Below are 19132 nucleotides of genomic sequence, written 5' to 3'. Positions count from 1 at the left end.
ACCTTTCCAGGTAAGAGGCCTGTCCCAAATTCCCACCTGGAGGAGCACGGATGCCAATTCCAGGGGTTCCACCGAGAAGCACCCTAGGGCTTCAGCATCAGAGGGCCCTCAGAGGCCTGGGGGTAACATTGTACCCCAGATCCGGGAAAGAATGTACTGCAAGAACTCAGAGCCAGCTAGCTTGGGGCCCCCACTCTCCTGCACACTTCTCCTTGCCCTGGATGTCACAGCACTCAGTCCCTCATGTGTGGGAAGCTGAGGCCAGAAAAGGGAAGGCCTTGCTCAGGCCACGTGGAGGGGCAAGGACAGAGTGCAGCTGGAAGCCAGGGCCTGCTCGTCAATGGGGGGCAGCCCATGGGTGGTGGGCAAGCCAGGCTGAGAGCTTGAAGCCTGCCTCTGTCACCTGGGCAGGCGCAGGTCCCCCCCATTGGGTCTTGAGATCGCCTGTCTGCCCACCAGAGAGAGACCAGCCCCCCCACCAGCAGACCTCGGGAGAGATGCTGGCGGGCCCCACGGGGAAGGGGCGGGTGGACACCTGGTGGAGTAACCGTGCACCTCGGCTCTGCAGGTTGTCGCTCTCGCAGCCATGACTCTGCCTCACAGCCCGGGAGGTGTGGGGGAGCCCCGGCCCCCCCAGGCCGTGCAAGTGCACCGGCGGGAGCACCGCCGGGAGGAGGAGCAGAAGGAGGAGCGGCAGCACAGCCTGCAGATGGACTCCTCGACGCGGAGACGGACCTTCCGCAGCAGGTGGGGCGTCGGGGCACCCCCAGCCACTGCCCTGCTCCCGGGACCCCCAGTCTGAGCAGAGTGGCACAGCCTGAGCTCTGCATACTCCAGTCTGAGGGGGGAGGCATAGCCCTGACCTTGGGAGATACCTATTGGAAGGGCAGGAACGACCCTTCTTTTTGGAGAGCCCAGCCCGAGACGGAAGCACAACTCTGCTTTGTGGAGCCCCCAGGCTAAGAGAGGAGGCATGGCCCTGTTCTGAGACCACGGTTTGAGAAGGGCGGCACAGCTGTGCCTGCTAGTACCCTGAGGTGGGTAGATGGAGCCCCCAGCCAGACCCCCAGCCAAATCTGCAGGAGCCATGAACTCTCTTTTCCCCGGGGCAGCGAGGAAGAGTATCAGTTCAGCGCTGCAGACTACGCCCTCGCGGCAGCCTTGGCTCTGACAGCCTCCTCAGAGACAACGTGGTAAGTCGAGTGACCCTTCCAGAGAGCCCTGGGCCAGGAAGAGGTCATCTCGTCCAGTCCCCTTCCTCCCTACTGGGCTCCCACACTCAGCTTTAAAAAACACCCCGAAATTACACGCCTAGAACAGGTGACTAGTCAGAGGTTTAAGCCCAGGGCTGACTGACAGCAAAGCCCACGGCACCACCCTCTGATGGGTCCACAGGCGGTAGTGAGGGACCATCCCTAGGGGAGAGGGTGGGGGTCCACGCTTCACCACCCGGCTTCCAGGGAAGGAGTCTAGGGACAGAGAGGGGAGGCAAGTAAACCAGCCCACATGTCGAACACAAGCCCTGAGACAGGAGGGCCTCCAAGCTTGGGAGCGTCCTTAGGCCTGTGTCCTGCTCCTGGCCGGCCCAGAGCAAGTCACTCAGCCCGTAAAGCAAATCTCTACCCGGTCAGATGGGGAGACTAAGCCTGTCGGCTTGGCTCTAGTGAAAACAAGAGGAACCATGGCTTGTGAAACGCCCTTGTGAACTGTATCGATAATATTAAGTGTTAGTCATTCAGTTGTGTTCAATTCTTTGTGACCCCATGGACTGTAACCCGCCAGGAATTCTCCTCTGCCCATGGAATTTTCCAAGCAAGAATATTGGAGTGGGTTGCCGTTCCCTTCTCCACCTTCTAAAAGCTGGGCCCATTCAGGGGATTTTGGAAGCAAGAAAGGATTAAAGTTGCCCTGGCCTTCAAGAAGCTTCAAGCGTGGCCAGCAAGGCCGGGCATAGGAGAGGCAGGGCCAGGACGCGCCCCCACAGCGTCAGCCACGGCTCCCCGCCTCTGACGGCCTCTGTCACCGCAGGGAGGCCCAGCTGAGGCGCCAGACCAGCACCGTGGAGCTGGAGGAGCGGGGGCAGAAGCGGGTGGGCTTTGGCAACGAGTGGGAGAGGACAGAGATCGCCTTCCTCCGGACCCAGTGGCTGCTGCGCCAGAGACGAGACCGGAAGGCGCTGAGACGGCGGGTGAGAGGGGTGGGCGGGGGCTTCCGGGGCCCTGGGACCCGCAGCCCTTCTCCTGCTGCCCCCCCGCCGCCCTACCCCCTTCTCCAGAAAAGCTGGACCTCCCAGGGCCCCCACCTTTGACCTTGGGAAAAGCTATGATTCTAACTGAGCCTCAGTTTTCTCATCTGTAAAATGGACGTATCTGGCCCAATACTGAGTGTCGACGTGGGAAGTAAATGAGAACACGCTTATAAAACCACTTTCCCAGTTCCTCGGACACAGAAGACACTCGGGAAATGTCTGAAGCCACCTCCGTACCCCATCCCTGGGCAGGACAGGAACAGCTGTAATACTTACATGGGTGTTATCACTGCTCATGTTTTTCACGGAGAGACTTAAGTCATCCTCTCTACAATCCTACAGGAAGGTGGGGCAATATGATTGTCATCCCCATTTTACAGATGAGGAAACAGAGGCCTGGCCTATGGTTGGTCTCATAGCCAGTAAGTGGCAGAGTTTGGCCTTGATTCCAGGTCAGGTCCCAAAGCCCCACGCCCTGCCCTCTATGCCATGCCGCCTGTCAGCCGCTGGCGAGGAGAGTCCAGCCTGGGCGTCAGGGGGAAGGTAACAGCAAAGACGGGAGAGGCGTTGCCCTGGCTCCTGGGACTCACAGGCCCTTCCCGCCCCCAGACGGAGGAGAAGGTCCGGGAGGCCAAGGAGCTGCGAGAGCTGTGTTCCGGCCGTGGGCCCTGGTTCTGGATCCCTCTGCGCTCGCACGCGGTCTGGGAGCACACCACGGTCCTGCTGACCTGTACCGTCCAGGGTTCACCTCCACCCCAGGTCACCTGGTAAGCCCCCAGGGCAGGAGAGAAGGGGTCCTCGCCCTGCCTCCAGGCTCCAGACCTCAGGGATCCCTTGAATGTGACTTCCTTACTCAACACCTCCCCGCCAGGGACCTGGTCCCTTCCCCACAAGTTCCTGCTGCCTTAGAAAAGCCGCGGACCCACAGCCCTGAGCTCTGCCCACCCCAAACAGAGCAGCAGCTGCTGGGGAAGCTCCGGAGGGGTTATTCTTAGCTGCCTCCCAGCCAGCCTGGGGCTAGAGGTCTGGGCCACCTGGGGAGCCAGCACTTGTGAAAATATGATTCTGGTGGCTTGAGAAGGCAGCTGCCCCGGTCTGGGCATCTCCAGGGTTGCAGGAAGATGGCGGAGGTAGGTCCAGGGTCGGGGCAGGAGAGGAGGCAGGGAGGGTGGGGGCTCTCAGTGAGAAGGAGCCCAGGCCCAGCTTGCTCTCTCTGATAACTTTGTGTGTGGTCTCAGCTATGGTTCAACCTCTCTGGTCCTGCCTCAGTTTTCTGGTCTGTGAAATGGGTTGAAGATCTCCTGTCCAGCTTGCGTGTGTTGAGGATTTAAGGCCACAACAATGTGGAAGCCCTCAGAACTTGAAGGCTGCTGGGAAAGCAGGAGGTACCATTCCTGGGAATGTACTCATAAAAGAACATGGAGTTGAGGCCTTGCTGGCAGAGGGGAGTGAAGGCAGGAGTCTTCTGAAAGGACCTGGGAGGTGGGCATGGCAGCATCTGGGGTCTCTCTCCACCCCAGAGGGAAATGTGTCATTCACACAGCTGAGCTCAGTCTATCCTGAGCTCCCCAGGCTCTAAGGCCCATTGTCAGGCATGCTGGGAGACAAGGAAATGATTTCAACAAATATTTACCAGGAGCATAATCTGTCCCTGGCCCTCACTCAGGCAATGAGGCATAGAAATGACCCAGACACAATCTCACCTCAAGGAACTCTCAACCCAGAAAAGAAATGTCAACACAATGAGAAATATGTCCAAGGGCGATATTTGAGATAAGAGTGGAGGTGAAGAAGGGCAGTAGCTGCCTCCCCCTGGGGAATCTAGGAAGGTTTCTCAGAGGAGGTGACATATAAGCCCAATCTCAAGGCTGAACAGACCAGGGTCTCAGTAGGAGAGAGAAGATAAGCACACAAATAAGTGACGTCACAAAGGAAAGAGCACATCTTACACGTGAGCCTCCCTTACTGACCTAGCACGTTCCTCTCATTTGAGTCTCTGGGCCATTCATGAGGTTAGGACTACATCCCCATTTCACAGGTGAGGATATCGAGGCTCAGAGAGGTAGTGTGACTTGTTTAAGTCACACAGCTAGTGTGAGCCCGAATTCAAATTCAGATCTTCTTGCCTTCCAGCCCAGAGCTCTTCTGGCCAAGAGAGTAGAAAAGTGATCATTACAGTTGTTTTTGGGTTTCGTTTTTCTTTAAAGCATCTATAATGCCTCTGAAGTGAGAGAAAGGGGAAGAACTTGGGCCAGGAGCGATCAAGAAAAATGTCCTCAGGGAAGTGTCATTACTGGTCGCTGCCAAATGGCATTCATTCAAATTCTGTGGGGACCAAGGTTGTCAGTAGGAAGACCTGGGCTAAGCGGCGGTCAGCCTGGCAGCCAAGTCCTGCCCTGCCCTGGCACCGAGGCTCACATCTAAGGCTTTCCATGGGAGCCTCCGGGGAGGGAGGCTTGTTTCCACCCTTGCCAGCAAGGTTGCCACAACAAGGAGCTGAGCATTCCTTTCAAGTGTTGGAGGCCCAGGCCAGGCCCACCTCCAACCAGAGGGACTCAGGGGGCCCAGGGGCTCCAGGCTTTGGGGATCAGGTTTCCCATCAACAGGCACCTCTGACAGGGCCAGCTCACCCCGGATTGGCCTCCAGAGCTTCGCCCAGGCTCTGGTAGAGACCCAGCCCGAGTCTGCACGATCCTGGCTCCCCAGGCTTGTCAGGAGAGTCCACTCATTCAGCAGTTATTGAGCACTTCCTGAATGCAGGGGCAAGAGGGCACGTCAGACAAGGGCCAGTCTGGCTATGTTTACTCTGCAGAAGTGGGTCCTGGCCACAGTTCACCTGGCCACAGTTCATGAACATCAGAATCACTCTCCCAGGTCAAGCCACCTGCAGAAGTAAAGCGAACACCAAATATGGCAAATTCCCTGGTGGTCCAGTAGTTAGGACTCAGTTCTCTCACTGCCGGGAGCACAGGATCTCTGGTCAGGGAACTAAGATCCCACAAGCCACACAATCAAAAAATTTCTTTAATTTATAAAAGAGGTTGGGGGTGGGGGGAGGAAAAAGACCCACCAGAATATGTAAGGGAAAATAAACTTAGATAAATAATAAAAAATCTCACTCTTTTACGTAGGCCTCACTGAGCCAGGCTCTGGGTTGGGTGCCTGCCTCCGTTGTCTCATTGAATGCTGTTTTATGATTGGCTGCCATTCAGCTTCATCCACACAGCCAAGCCTTCAAGGGCCTGAGGAACAGGCAGGAGACTGACACCCAGAGGGGGGCAAAATGAGAGCTGAGGTCTCAGGCTGTCCAGGTCATGCCCAGAGCTGCAGCTGCTGCTTTTTCTGGGAAAGGAAGAGGCTGGCCCAGGCCGAGGTGTCTGGAATGTTCCTGACAGCTGGGGGATGGGGGGCTGACCTTGGCCCCCCCAGGCCTGGGAGAGGTGGAAAGATTGGGCATCCAGATTAGGCACCACCCTCCCCACAGAAGACTTAATTGGGCTCCTTTCAGAAGAGGTCACAGCCTGATGGCAGTAAGGTGGGGTGTGGACACAGCACTGTTTGGTTGCCATGGAGACAAACAGGGCATGCGGGGTGGGCAGGTCCAAGGAAGGTGATATGCTGAGGCTGGGGCGCCCTCTTTTGGCCAAGGCCTCCTCTTTGACCTCAGCCACCACTGGGGCTGGGCTTCCCTGGTAGCTCAGCTGGTAAAGAATCCACCTGCAATGCAGGAGACACCAGTTCAATTCCTGGGTAGGGAAGATGCCCTGGAGAAGGGATAGGCTACCCACTCCAGTATTCTTGGGCTTCCCTGGTAGCTCAGATGGTAAAAAATCCTCCTGCAACACAGGAGACCCGGGTTCAATCCCTGGGTTGGCAAGATGGCAACCTATTCCAGTATTCTTGCCTGGAGAATCTCATGGACAGAGCCTGGCGGGCTACAGCCCGTAGGGTTGCAAAGAGTCGGACATGAATGAAGCGACTAGGCATGCTCACACACACACGTCTGGGGCTGACTCTTCACCCAAAGTCCTCGCGGACACAGAGGCCCAGAGAGGGGGAGTGATTTGCCCCAGGTCACACAGCAAACAATGTCAGGAACCCAGGCCTCCTAACTTTCGCAGACATTCACTCATCAGACCTCCAGAACATACCCCAGCGGGCTGTGGGCAGAGGCAAGGCCACCTGGCTGTCTGGGGCTTGCAGCAGCGGGAACAAGACTTCACAGAAAACAAAAGGAAGTAGCCGGGGTACAGTGGGGTGGGGCCACGCTTGGGAATCACCTGGCAAGTTTCAAAATAACTGATGCCCAGATTCTACGCCCAGAAATTCTGATTTCACGGATCTGGGCTAAAGCCTGGGCATGGAGTTTTTTTAATGACTTACAGAAGATAGATTTTTTTTTCCCCCTTCATTTAGATGTCTGATGTAGACGGGGAGGGGCTGCATGGCAACTCCACCCCTCAGCTTAGGGATTCAGGCCTGTCCCCACGCACGGCTGGAGACCTAGGGTCTTCCTGGTTCAAGATGGCAGCCGTATTTGTGGCCGTATTCTTGCCTCAAGATTGGAAGGAAAGATGATGTGAAAACGGGCAGAGAGTGTCATCAGAAGCAGCCACGTGACTCTTGGACTTATTTCTGTTGACAAGGCTTAGTTTAGTCACGTGGTCACACCTAGCAGAAGCAGAGACTAGGAAACATATTAGATCTACTTTACACTAAGAGGAGAATAGCTGGTGGAGAACAATGAGAAGTTTATGTTTTAATATTTATTTAGTTCATGTTTGGCTGCACTGGGTCTTAGTTGCAGCTTTTCTCTAGTTGCAGTGTAAGGGCTTCGCTGTCCTGTGGCATGAGGGATCTTAGTTCCCAACCAGGGAACAAATCCACATCCCCTGCATTGGAAGGCGGATTCTTAACCACTGGACCACCAGGGAAGTCCCTGCAAGGAGCAGATTCTGATGCAAATTCTCAAAGGCTTACATTCAGACTCTGAGCATGGAGATTTTTAAATGAGATGGTTGGATAGCATCACTGACTCAATGGACAAGAGTTTGGGTAAACTCCAGGAGTTGGTGATGGACAGGGAGGCCTGGTGTGCTGTGGTCCATGGAGTCACAAAGAGTCAGACACGACTGAGCGACTGAACTGAACTGAGCTGGTGACTTTAACAAGAACTGAGATTAAGAACTGTTGTCCTGGGGGTTGGCAAGAAGGAAGGGATGGAGAACTTTCCTTGGTACCCCTTCAGAGAGGAAGGAAAAGCTGAAGCCTGGTCCTTGGGGGTACCCCTGGTAAGCAAAGGGGCAGATACCCCTAATTATGGCTCCCTCTTCTCTGCCCTCCAGAAGGGAATAAACATTTGAGCATCCACAGCCTTCAAACTTTACGTATCTTATCCCATTTAATCATCACAACAACCCTACAAGGTCAGCACAATTATTATTCCCATTTCACAGATGAGGAAAACTGAGGTTTAGAGCTGCCCTGAGTCACACAGATGAACAAGCAGCACAAAGGTTGGCATCCAGGCCTAAGCAGCTTGGGATCCCTCCCACTCAGAACCACGCTGCCTCCCACACGCCAGTGTGTCTCCACAGGTACAAAAATGACGTGAGAATTGATCCCCGCCTCTTTCCTGCCGGCAAGTATCGAATCACCAACAACTATGGACTGCTGACACTGGAGATCAGGAGGTGAGACCATGAGCCCCAGAGAGACCCACGGTCCCAAGCCCCAGCACTACCAAGGCCAGAGCAGGTCCAAACCACTCCTCAGAGCTATGAACCACGTCAGCCTCAAAAGAGTGAATGTGGACCCTCCTTTCATTCCCATAGAGTCAGATTAAATAGGCCTGAAGTGGGGCCCAAGAATTGGTATCTAACAGACACCCCCATGTGATTCCAATGTCTTAGAATACACGGTGAGAAATTTGGACTTGGCTAGCAGCTAGGTATGTGGGGAGAGTTCCTTGCTGGGGGCGAGAACACACACACATATATACACACGCGCGTGTGCAAGGGGAAGCAGAGGAGAGAGAGTTAAGCAGGCCTTTCAGGAGATAGTGAGTCTTAAGCACAGTGTTGAAGGAAGAGGCAGCGTGCATGGAGGAAATGAGCACTGCTGCTGCTGCTAAGTCACTTCAGTCGTGTCCAGCTCTGTGCGACCCCATCCCTGGGATTCTCCACAGTATTCCCCAAAGTACGCCCTGTTCGTGTGAACTGCCAGGCTCTGAATTCCTCCAGGTGCCAAGCCCTGTGCTCGCTGCTTTCCAAATATAGTTGTCAAGGCCCATCCTCATTCTCTCAAGGAAGCATTGTTCCATCCTTGTGACAGATGAGAAAACTGAGGCTCTGAAAGATTAAGACTCTTGCACAACTTGTACAGGGCAGGGCCTGGGATTGAGTCAGTTCTTTCCACCTGGGTTCTTTCCAATACACCAAGCCCTCCACCTCAACTCGCTGGGGCTCTAGGAGACACGAATATAAACAGGAGGTTCCAGAAGCCAAGTGGGGCTGTGTGGACATAAATACCTGATCCTCCAAGCCTCTATAGGGAGATGCCCCATGGACCACACCGTCGGTGACAGCATGCAGGGCTGGGGCAGCCTCAGGGAGCAGATGGAACTGACCTTTGAAACCAGAGGGATGCCTGCTCCAAGCAAGCAGGGGACGAGAGGGGCCACCAAGGGCCTCTCTGCCTGCCGATGGGGCCAGACACGCCCTACCACCACGGTGGCCCGGGGGTGGAGCCAGCCCCAGCCTCCACGAGGAGCAGGGTTGGCCTGGTTGGTGGTGAGCCCCAGGCCTGGGCTTGAGAACACCTGGGCAACTGGCCCAGGTCTGACACAGGCTGGCAGTGTGCCTGGGCTTCTCCTGCCCCAGCGTTCTGCCCGGGAGGTGTTGACAGAGCGGGGAGGCCGTGCCCGAGAGCAGGCTTGTCCCCTTGAAGTGGGGTTGAATTCCAGTTGCTCTGGGACTCTGGACCAGTCACTTAACTCAAATGTTATCATAACAATCGTACTTTCAAAGCACTTTCACCTTACGCCACGGTGTTATGTTTTCCCAGTTTTTCAAAGGCGGGCCTGGAGGTGTGGAGAGGGACAGGCGCAGCCCAAAGGCACCCAGCTTCTCGGGGCAGAGCCTGACCTAGAGCCTAAGGTCCTCCCGTAACTACCCGCTTCCGCACGCACCCTGCTCTCCGGCCTTGAGTTTTCCGTGGAGCCCAGCATCCTCGGGGCAACATCTCCCTCCCTCCTTTTCAGATGTACCGTTGAGGATGCAGGCACCTACACGGTGAAGATCAAGAACGCCTTTGGCCAGGCCTCCTCCTTTGCCAAAGTCCTTGTCCGCAGTGAGTCCTCCCATGCCCAAGAGGTCAGGCAGCCCACAGCCAGCCCTGGATGAGCAGATGAGGACGTGGGTCTGCACCAGACTCGGGGCGGGGCGGGGGTATTTGTCCTGGGATTGAGTAACCAGGGCAGCCACCGGGACTCCTGCTTCCCCGAGGCCTTCAGAGCAAGTGAGATTCTCCACCCTCAGGCTATACAACCTATATACCAGTGCAGTGCCTGTTCGAGAGCAGGCTTGTCCCACCGGGTTAGGCTTGGGTCCAGATCCAGCTCAGGACGACCTCCCCATCTGCTAACAGGGAATCCTCCTGCTGCCTCAGATGCTCCCGTGGGTTAAATGAGATGGTTTAGGTAGAGCTTGGCTGCAGCAGGCTCTTGGGGAAGGATAATCCTCCCCCAACCACCCTATCAGCCCATGTGGGGCCCAGGCAGGGTCTAGCCAAGGAGGCCACACCTTTGAGCCCAAGTTCAGTTCAGTCGTTCAGTCGTATCCGACTCTACACGAGCACGCCAAGCCTCCCTGTCCATTACCAACTCCCGGAGTTTACTCAAACTCATGTCCATTGGGTCGGTGATGCTATCCAACCATCTCATCCTCTGTCATCTGCTTCTGCTCCCGCCTTCAATCTTTCCCAGCATGTGGGTCTTTTCAAATGAGTCAGCTCTTTGTATCAGGTGGCCAAAGTATTGGAGTTTCAGCTTCAACATCAGTCCTTCCAATGAATACCCAGGACTGATCTCCTTTAGGATGGACTGGTTAGCCCAAGGCCTTGCCCTAAGGACCCAGAGAGAGAAACTCCATGTATGCAAATTCAAACACACACACTCACACACACACACTCACACACACACACACACACACACACACACACACACACACACACTCACACACATACTGGGTGGCAGGCAGGCTGGAGTCCAGCCCCACCTCCCCAGCTCTCATCAGTCCTTGTTAAACTGTCCTTCACAGCCTCTCCACCCCTCTGCCCTGTTCCCCAAATAGCTCTTGGGAGGCAGTTGTCCCGTTGCCGAGCCAGGCTCTCTGGGTGAAATCTGAGCCATCCAAAGTCTAGTGCAAGGTCAGGCATCAGGCCCTCAGACCCTGCCTCCCTCAGACCCTTCCCATCACCTCCTCTGAATCCCCATCCCTCCCTCCATCAGAGCCTTCCCAGGGACCAGTGTCATGCGGTGGTTTCAGGCTGTTGAGGTGCTTGCTAGGTGATCATGTCTCAGTTTCCCCATCTGTATTAAAGGATAATAATGTCACCAACAGACAAGGCTGCTGTGAGGATTAAATGAGCTAATAAGCAGCACGTAGTGCGTGCTATGTGAACAAAAACTGTTCTCACTGTCCCCTGGTGATCTGTGTCCACACCACCTTGGACTTTACCCTGAAGCCCCCGGAGACTTTCCTAGCGCTGCCCTGAACCTACCAGAAATCCTAGTCTGATCATGCTCCACCTCTAGGACTCTGTGATCCTAGCTGTGGGTAGGTTTTGTCCATGGCGATTCTCCAGAATACTAGAGTGGGTTGCCATGCCCTCCTCCAGGGGATCTCCCCAACCCAAGGATCGAACCCAGGTCTCCCACATTGCAGGTGGATTCTTTACCATCTGAGCCACCAGCAGAGCCCAAGAATACTAGAGTGGGTAGCCTATCCCTTCTCCAGGGGATCTTCCTGACCCAGGAATCGAACCTGGGGTCTCCTGCATTGCAGGTGGATTCTTTACCAGCTAAGCTACCAGGGAAGCCCTTGGGAAGGAAAACACCATTTATTGAGCACCGACTATATGCCAGGGTCCTGCTAAGGGCTTCGTTCATGTGAACTCAGGTATTCAGAACCCACCACCACCCCCATCAGGTAGGACTCAGGAAGGAAATGAGGCACAGATAGGCCAGGGAACTTTCTCCAAGTTGAAGAGGGAGGCCCTGCTAGATCAGGACCCAGAGGCCATGCCCCCAAAATCCAGGAGCAGTGTGGATGCTGAGCCTTCTCCAACTCCCATTTGCTCTGGGTTTCAGCTTACCTGGGGAAGGATGCTGGCTTCGATTCGGAGATCTTTAAAAGTAAGGAGGCTGGGGATGGACGGGCTTTCAGGGAGGAGGGTGTCTGGGGCCCCTTTAGAATATAACCGTCCATTCTCCACAAAGGGATGTCCATGTGGCGATTGCCTGTAAACTGTTAATACTTGTGGACTGGCTTCTGGGGGCCCCTAGGCACCCCAGAGTTGCCCCTAGCCGCTGGGCTGTCCAGTGGCCAAAGCTGAATGAGAAAAAGGCAAAGCCAAATAGACAAACGGATATTTGCCATTTCAGTTCACCTGGTCCCGCCTAAAGAAATCTCTTCCCCACCCCGCAGCCCCCAGCATCAGGCTCTTCTCCTTGTTATGACCACCTGGAGAACTGTGAATCCTGACCCAGAGGAATGGGGACACCCCAGAAGGGTCCTCCTCACTTCCATCTAAGCCCCAGGCTAAGTCGACACAGCGTCAGAAAACTTCTGTCCCAAATTTCTGTTCCCACCAGGACTGATGTTTGGCCCCAGCGTGGAATTCACATCAGTGCTGAAGCCGGTCTTCGCCCGTGAGAAGGAAGCCTTCTCCCTGAACTGCCTGTTTTCAGAAGATGTGTTGGACGCTGAGCAGAACATCCAGTGGTTCCAAGACGGTGAGGACCCCCCAGTCCTGGCCCCCAGCCTGCAGAGGCAGAGATAGACCCCTGGTGGAGAGAGGAACTCAGCTATGCCCCTTCCCCAGCCCGTACAAGCTGAGTGATGAGTGCGGACGAGGCAGAGGAAAGCTGAACAAGCCAGGTGGGCTCAGATCAAATCACCCTGCAAAGGGTCACCAAGCGTTCACAGTGCCAAGCCCTGCGCTGGGTGCCAGGGCAGGGGCAGGCACAGACACGCATGAGGTCAGGGGGCTCTCCATCCGAGAGGGGGCAGGAAGCCGAAACACAGCTGCAGCCTCTGCCCCTCGAGAGCCTCCGGTTGAGAGCCCTTTAGGCACACATGCTCGCCATCAGCACCCTCGGGTGAGGACTATGAAGCAAGAGGAGCAGGGGCCAAGCGCAGGTCAGCCTAAGGAGGGTCAGGGCAGGGTGTGACACTTGCCTCGGGCTTTTCAGAGTCAGTGTGTGGGTGCAGGCAAGAACTGCCACTTGTGAGCTGGAAGACCGCTGGGGGATCACGGGCCAGGGCTGGGGAAGGCGCAGTCAGCTCAGGCAGAAAGAGACAGACCAGCCAGGGAGGAGACGGGCGGCTGAACCTCCTGCCCTATTCGTAACCAAGCCTGCAGCCCCAGCAGCTTGAGCCTAGGGAGGTGCCCCTCGGGGGCCTGGGGGCGGAGGAGTAGGGAAGCCACGAGCCCTGAGAAACTGCTGTGATGACAGGCCGAGATGTCCCCCAAACCTGCAGACTCTCGGGGACAGAGGTGGTGCTGACGGGCAGGAGGGGCCTTTGCGGGACAAGGAGCAGCGTGGTGCGCAGCAGGACCTCGGGCGAGGCCTGGAGCCCACAGCCCCTTCCCTGAGTCCCCGCCCCTCTCCCTAAGGTCCCACCTGCCGACCTCCCACCCTCCTCCCCAACCCTGACCCTCCTCGCCAACACCCCAACCCTCTCAGTAAGTCCCCTCTCCCTTTCCTGAGTCCCCATCCCCCGAACAGGCCCCCTCCCTTCCTCGAGCTCACAACCCCCACCCACCGAGCCCTATCTCCTTCCTTGAGCCCCCAGCCTCCCAAAGAGTCTCTGACTCTCACACCAGGCCCCCACTGCTCTTGTTTCCACTTCCTCAGAGAACCTCCAAATCCTCACCGAGCCAGCAGCCCCACACCTCTTCCCCGGGCGCTCCCCACCCCCGCCACCCCCACCAAGCCTGCTACAGAGGAAAGTTCAGAGATCACCTTGGCAGAGTGCTGAAGGTCGCCACCCGCTCCCCCAACTCCCCAGCAGAACCTCCAACCGCCGCCAGCCAACCGCATCTCTGCCTGAATCCCAAAGCACCTACGGGTTCCCGGGTGAGCTCCAGATCGCCCACAAGCTCACCCTGTACCCCCTCTCCCTGCAGGGAGGCTGCTGAGATCCTCCGGCCGCCGGCAGATCCTCTATGCTGACCGCCAGGCAGTCATGAAGGTGGCCTGCGCCTACAAGGAGGATGAGGGCCTCTACACGGTCCAGGTGCCTTCGCCCTTTGGGCTCCGGGAGCAGAGCGCCTACGTGTTTGTGAGAGGTAAGGGGTGGCTAGGGGCAGGGAGCCCAGCCAGAGCCCAGGGACCAGGACTCTGCCTTGACCGACTTGCCGTGGGAGATGGGGGCGAGTCCCAGCTCCTTGGGGCCTCGCTGTCCCTGCTATATAGTGAATGGGGGTGTTGAGGCAGAGTCTTTCCAAGATTGCCTGTGACATCCCATGACCCTCCAAAGGGACCCAGCCTGAGAGTCTCAGGCTCGGAGGGAGCTGGAGAGGAGGGCTGAGCGTGGGCTGGCATCCTTCTAGTCCTGCTTGATTTCTGCCTCTGGGCTTTGCCGCTTGACACCAGCTGGGCGACCTTGGGCAATTGGCTTTTTCTCTAGGAGACTCAGTATTCCCACCTGCAAAATGGAGAGTTGCTCTGGGACTCAAAGATGAACTGTGCCAATTGTTCAGGCAGATGGTGTAGAATGGGCCCCTAATAAACTGGACTCCCACCCACCCACCCCTAGATGCTGCTATTTAAAAGAACAGGCTGTCTTGGTCTTGGTCTTCAAGATCAATTGCACCCCTGGGGGGTTAGCGAGAAGAGGAATGATGGGTGGGAATGGGAGGGGGTTGGTTGCCAAGTGGACATTGACTGGAAGAGCTGCCCCTACTGTCTTCCCGCACCCCCCACCGTCCCGGGTTTCAGATGCTGCAGCCGAGAAGCCAGGGGTCCCAGGCTCCCCCTTGAACGTTCGATGCCTGAATGTGAACAGAGACTGCCTCATCCTGACCTGGACCCCGCCCAGCGACACCCGGGGCAACCCCATCACCGGCTACTCCATCGAGCTGTGAGTGGGTCTCTGGCGTGGCAGAGCCCACGGGGGGAGATGGCTCTGTGAGAACATGAGCGGGGGCCACAGGAAACAGGGACCCCATGCCTCTCCTTGGGACAGGGTCGGAGGCAGGTGTGTTATTTAGGGGCAACAGAAGGGTGTCCACCACTGGAGTCAGCCGCTGCCCCTGGACGCTTTACGGCACAAGCTGACCCTGGGAGGGACAAACATCAGAGCTTGAAACCTGAGCACACACAGCTTCAGGTGTCTCTCCCTGAGTGAGAGACCCAGGAGTCCTGAGCCTGGCGGGAGGGGCTTCCCAGGAGGGGGAGGGCCCACACGTCCCTCCTCCTTCACCCACCGCCAGCTCCGAGGCCCTAGCTGGAGATAAGGCCTAATCCAGCCACTTGAATCCTTACAACAACCCCTATCTGAGGGGGTAGGGGATGCTCTAGTGCCCCATTCTACAGATGAGGAAACTGAGGTACACTGCCCCATCCAGCTACTGCTAGGAATAGCGGTGCCCAGAGGGTGCAGAGATCCCAGACTCTGAGGATCCCTCTAGAACACACACCAACAGGGGAATGGACAGTCCTCGGGAAATGCTAAGTCACCCACTCATGAGCCACGTGACCTTGGGCACGTCATCTCACTCCTTAAACTCAGATCCCACTGGTAGAGTGAATGTAATCACACCTAACCTCAAGGACCTTCAGGATTAAACAAGATGATGGATGTGAAGGGCACAGCACAGCTCCAGCCCACAGGAAAGTTCCATGAATGGCACTAGCTCTTTTGATTAGCATCCTGGTTGGTGGAGGATGGTGAGAAGGCCTCCTATGGACCCAAGGCTGGAGCCGGGCTTTTAAATGGAGAGCAGGTGTTTCCCTGGCCGAGACGAGCTTGGCGGACAGCCCAGGGTGGGGGAGTGGCCCTGCTAGAGGCTCAGACTGAGGGTGTGAGTCACGGCCAGGGGCTGAAGCCGGGGATTCTCCCCCACAGGTGCCAGGGAGAGTCTGAGGAATGGGTGCCATGCCACCAGGCTCCTGGCGGGACCTGTCGGTGCCCAATCCAAGGCCTCATCGAAGGCCAGAGCTACCGGTTCCGGGTGAGAGCCATCAACAAAGCAGGCAGCAGCGTCCCCTCCAAGGCTTCCGAGCCGGTTGTCATGGGTGACCGTGATGATGCTCAGAGGAAGACAGGTGGGCACAGAGGCCCTGAAAGGACGGGCTAGAGCTCCCATCAGGGCACACCCAGGACTGCCTCACACAGGAGACAGGAGCACGGCCCCCATTCCCAGCCTTGGTCCAGGAGACGAGACACAGCCCAGCCCTCAGGAACCCCCAGTCTGATGGAGGAGGCACAGCCTCAGTTCAGTTCAGTTTAGTTGCTCAGTCATGCCCGATTCTTTAGGACTCCATGGACTGCAGCATGCCAGGCCTCCCTGTCCATCACCAACTCCCGAAGTTTACCCAAACTCATGTCCATTGAGTCGGTGATGCCATCCAACCATCTCATCCTCTGTCGTCCCCATCTCCTCCTGCCTTCAATCTTTCCCAGCAACAGAGTCTTTTCTAATGAGTCAGTTCTTCGCATCAGGTGGCCAAAGTATTGGAGTTTCAGCTTCAGCATTAGTCCTTCCGATGAATATTCAGGACTGATTTCCTTTAGGATGGACTGGTTGGATCTCCTTGCAGTCCAAGGTACTCTCAAGAGTCTTCTCCAATACCACAGCTCAAAACCATCAATTCTTCGGCATTCAGCTTTCTTTATAGTCCATCTCTCACATCCAAACATGACTACTGGGAAAACCATAGCTTTGACACAGCCTCAGGAACCCCTAGTCTGATGGAGGAGACACAGTGCTGTCCTTAGCAACCCCTAGCCTGAGGGGGGCTTTAGAGCTTGTCTGCTGGAAGAAACACAAATTTTAGCACCAGATGCTAATCTGGGGTGAAACCACAGCACCTTCTCCAGATGCCTTTAACCCACAGGAGGGACACTGCCCTGACTCAGAAGCTCCCAGGCTGGAGGGTGGAGGCGGGGGTGCAGAGAGTGGGGAACACAGCGCTCTCAGCCCCGAGGAGTCACCCTGCCCCGGGTGTGCTGTGCCCTCGGAACCTGACGCCTCCGCTCCTCCTTTCTGTCCCACGTTGTCCCCAGCGGGCCGAGCACCTCCGGGGGCTGAGAATGCCACCGCCTGGGGACCCACAGAGGGGCCAAGAGGCCGGGACCAGGGGCGGGGGAGGACTTGGCCCCCAGCGCCGGGCGGGCCCTGCCCCGTCCCTTCCTGCCCCAGCAACACGCCCTGCAGCCATTGGCTCTCCGCTAACGGGTTCCATTCTCCATCTAGAGATCCCCTTTGACATGGGAAAAACCATCACGGTCAGCACAGATGACTTTGACGGTAGGTGTGAACCCCCTGACCCTTGGCCTCAAGACTCCAGCCCCCCACCTTTGCAGTCTGGAAACTCTGGGGCGCAAACTGGCCCAAGGCAGAAGCTGTCTGCGGGCATGGGTGGGGTGGTGAGCATGGGGGATCCAACTTGGGCCCAGGCTCTTGGGTGGGTGCCTGCGCCCCTCCTGGGGGACGCAGACGTTGGGGAAAGTCTCCAGCAGGACATGGGGAGACCCAGGCTCTGGTTCCGGCCCTGCCTGCCCAGCCTTGTTGTGTGACTAAAGCAAGCTCCTGCCCCTCTTCTGGGCCCCGGCCCCCACCTCTATGAAGGGAGGGGCTGAGATCTGGGGTCTCTGAGGGCCCACACATCTCAGTCCCCGGGCGACTCTGATTCCAGACTTCGTGACCATCCCCTCACCCCCGACTAACGTCCACGGCAGCGAGATCCGTGAGGCCTACGTGGTTCTGGCCTGGGAGGAGCCGAGGCCCCGGGGCAAAGCCCCGCTGACGTACTTTCTGGAGAAGGTACGGAGACCCCAAGGGCCCCAGCCCCAGGCCAGCCAGAGAAATAGAAACGCTGTGGGACCAGGATGTGAGCGGGAGTGCTGGTCCAGGGAGGCGCTGAGAGACCCCAGCGGCATCCCCTGGGGAACCCTAAGGAGAAGAGAATTTCTGTCTGGAAGTCCTGAACATAGCCCTACATGGAGGCAGAGGTGTGGATTAACCTTTTGAGGTTATCTCCAGCTATGGAAGGGATTTGAAGTGTTGAGGGGAAGGAGCTACTGCCATTTAGATGGAGGAACTGGAGAGGTCTCCCCAAGAAGGTGAGTTTAGAGTAAAAGCCTAAAGGAAATGGGGCTTCCCTCAAAGCTCAGTCGGTAACGAGTCTGCCTGCAATGCAGGAGACCCGGGTTCAATGCCTAAGTCAGGAACATCTCCTGGAGAAGGAGATGGCAACCCACTCCAGTATTGTTGCCTGGAGAATCCCTTGGACAGAGGAGCTTGGCAGGCTACAATCTATGGGGTGGCAAGAGTCGGACACGACTGAGCAGCTAAGCATGGCACTAAAGGAAATCAGGGGCCAGCCAGAGATATCTGGGGGAAGAACATTCCAGGAAGAAAGACCAGCAAGTGCAAGGACCCAGAGGCAGGGGTGGGGCCTGGCACCATCGGGGAGCAGCAGGGGGCCACAGAGCCTGGTGGGCAGACAAAGTGGGATGTGGGATGTGACCAGACAGATGGCAGGAGTCAGACCACGAAGCAGCTTTTACTCCGGGGAGACTCGGGGCTTGGGAGGGTTCTGAGCAGACACGGATGGGATTTGACTTGAGCTGTAAGAGGATTCCTCTGCCTGTCATTTGGAGAAAAGATTGAAGGGAGTTAAAGGTAGAAATAGGCAGACCAGATCAGAGGCCATTGAGATAGCTCAGATGGTGAGAGACGATGGTGGCTTTAGATCAGGGTTCTGAAAGGGGAACTTGAGAGTGGTAAACCATGGTTGGATTCTGGATAAATTTTCAAGGTAGAGCCAGCTGGATTTGGGATTTGGGGGTATTTTTTGGTTGGTTGTTTTGTTTTGTTTTTTGGCCGCACTGCACAGCTTGCAGGATCTTAGTGCCCCAATCAGGGATCAAACCTGGGTCTTGGCAGTGTCTAACCACTGGACTGCCAGGGAATTCCCCCAACTGAATTCACTGATGGAGTATATTTGAGGATGAGAAATGAGAGAAAGAATCCAGGAAGGCTTCCTGGACTCTGACCTGAGCAGCGGGAAGGATGGGTGCCTTTGACTAGATGTGGGCAGCACTGGCGTGGAGGCAAGTTCAGGGTCAGTCCCCCTGAATCTGAGATGCTCCACGGGCATCCAGGTAGAGACACCACAGAGGCAGGTGAATCCAAAGCTCAAGTATTGAGGGGCATCCTGGGGTGGGGAGAGAGGTTAATGAACGCACGTGTGGGAAGTGCTCTCCCACTTAACCAACGCCAACTTCCTCTCCTTTGTTGCAGTCAGTCATAGGCAGTGGCACCTGGGAGGCCATCAACTCCGAAACTCCTGTGAAATCCCCAAGATTCGCCCTCTTGGATCTGGAGAAAGGGAAGTCGTACGTCTTCAGAGTGCGAGCGATAAACCAG

The 19132-nt window shown here is 56.5% G+C and overlaps 1 protein-coding gene across 3 annotated transcripts in view; it reads left to right on the top strand.

Moving 5' to 3' along the window:
• Nucleotides 1-19132, top strand: part of MYOM3 (myomesin 3) — a 51720-nt gene that overhangs the window by 1946 nt on the left and 30642 nt on the right. For all 3 annotated transcript variants that reach the window (XM_070458924.1, XM_070458926.1, XM_070458925.1), the window contains exons 2-15: nucleotides 569-747; nucleotides 1113-1193; nucleotides 2029-2188; nucleotides 2858-3015; nucleotides 7846-7941; nucleotides 9510-9598; nucleotides 11619-11663; nucleotides 12123-12263; nucleotides 13661-13822; nucleotides 14475-14616; nucleotides 15604-15803; nucleotides 16955-17008; nucleotides 17397-17524; nucleotides 19007-19132. The exon at nucleotides 19007-19132 is cut by the window's right edge and continues 58 nt beyond it. In XM_070458924.1, coding sequence (XP_070315025.1) covers nucleotides 587-747; nucleotides 1113-1193; nucleotides 2029-2188; nucleotides 2858-3015; nucleotides 7846-7941; nucleotides 9510-9598; nucleotides 11619-11663; nucleotides 12123-12263; nucleotides 13661-13822; nucleotides 14475-14616; nucleotides 15604-15803; nucleotides 16955-17008; nucleotides 17397-17524; nucleotides 19007-19132 — 1743 coding nt within the window. In that variant the 5' untranslated portion in view covers nucleotides 569-586. The remainder of the gene's footprint in view (nucleotides 1-568; nucleotides 748-1112; nucleotides 1194-2028; nucleotides 2189-2857; nucleotides 3016-7845; nucleotides 7942-9509; nucleotides 9599-11618; nucleotides 11664-12122; nucleotides 12264-13660; nucleotides 13823-14474; nucleotides 14617-15603; nucleotides 15804-16954; nucleotides 17009-17396; nucleotides 17525-19006) is intronic.

The sequence above is a fragment of the Odocoileus virginianus genome, chromosome 30 (assembly GCF_023699985.2).
Source record: "Odocoileus virginianus isolate 20LAN1187 ecotype Illinois chromosome 30, Ovbor_1.2, whole genome shotgun sequence".
Taxonomy (NCBI): domain Eukaryota; kingdom Metazoa; phylum Chordata; class Mammalia; order Artiodactyla; family Cervidae; genus Odocoileus; species Odocoileus virginianus.
Note: the sequence above shows the minus strand (reverse complement) of the source record. Positions and strands in the feature narration are given on the sequence as shown.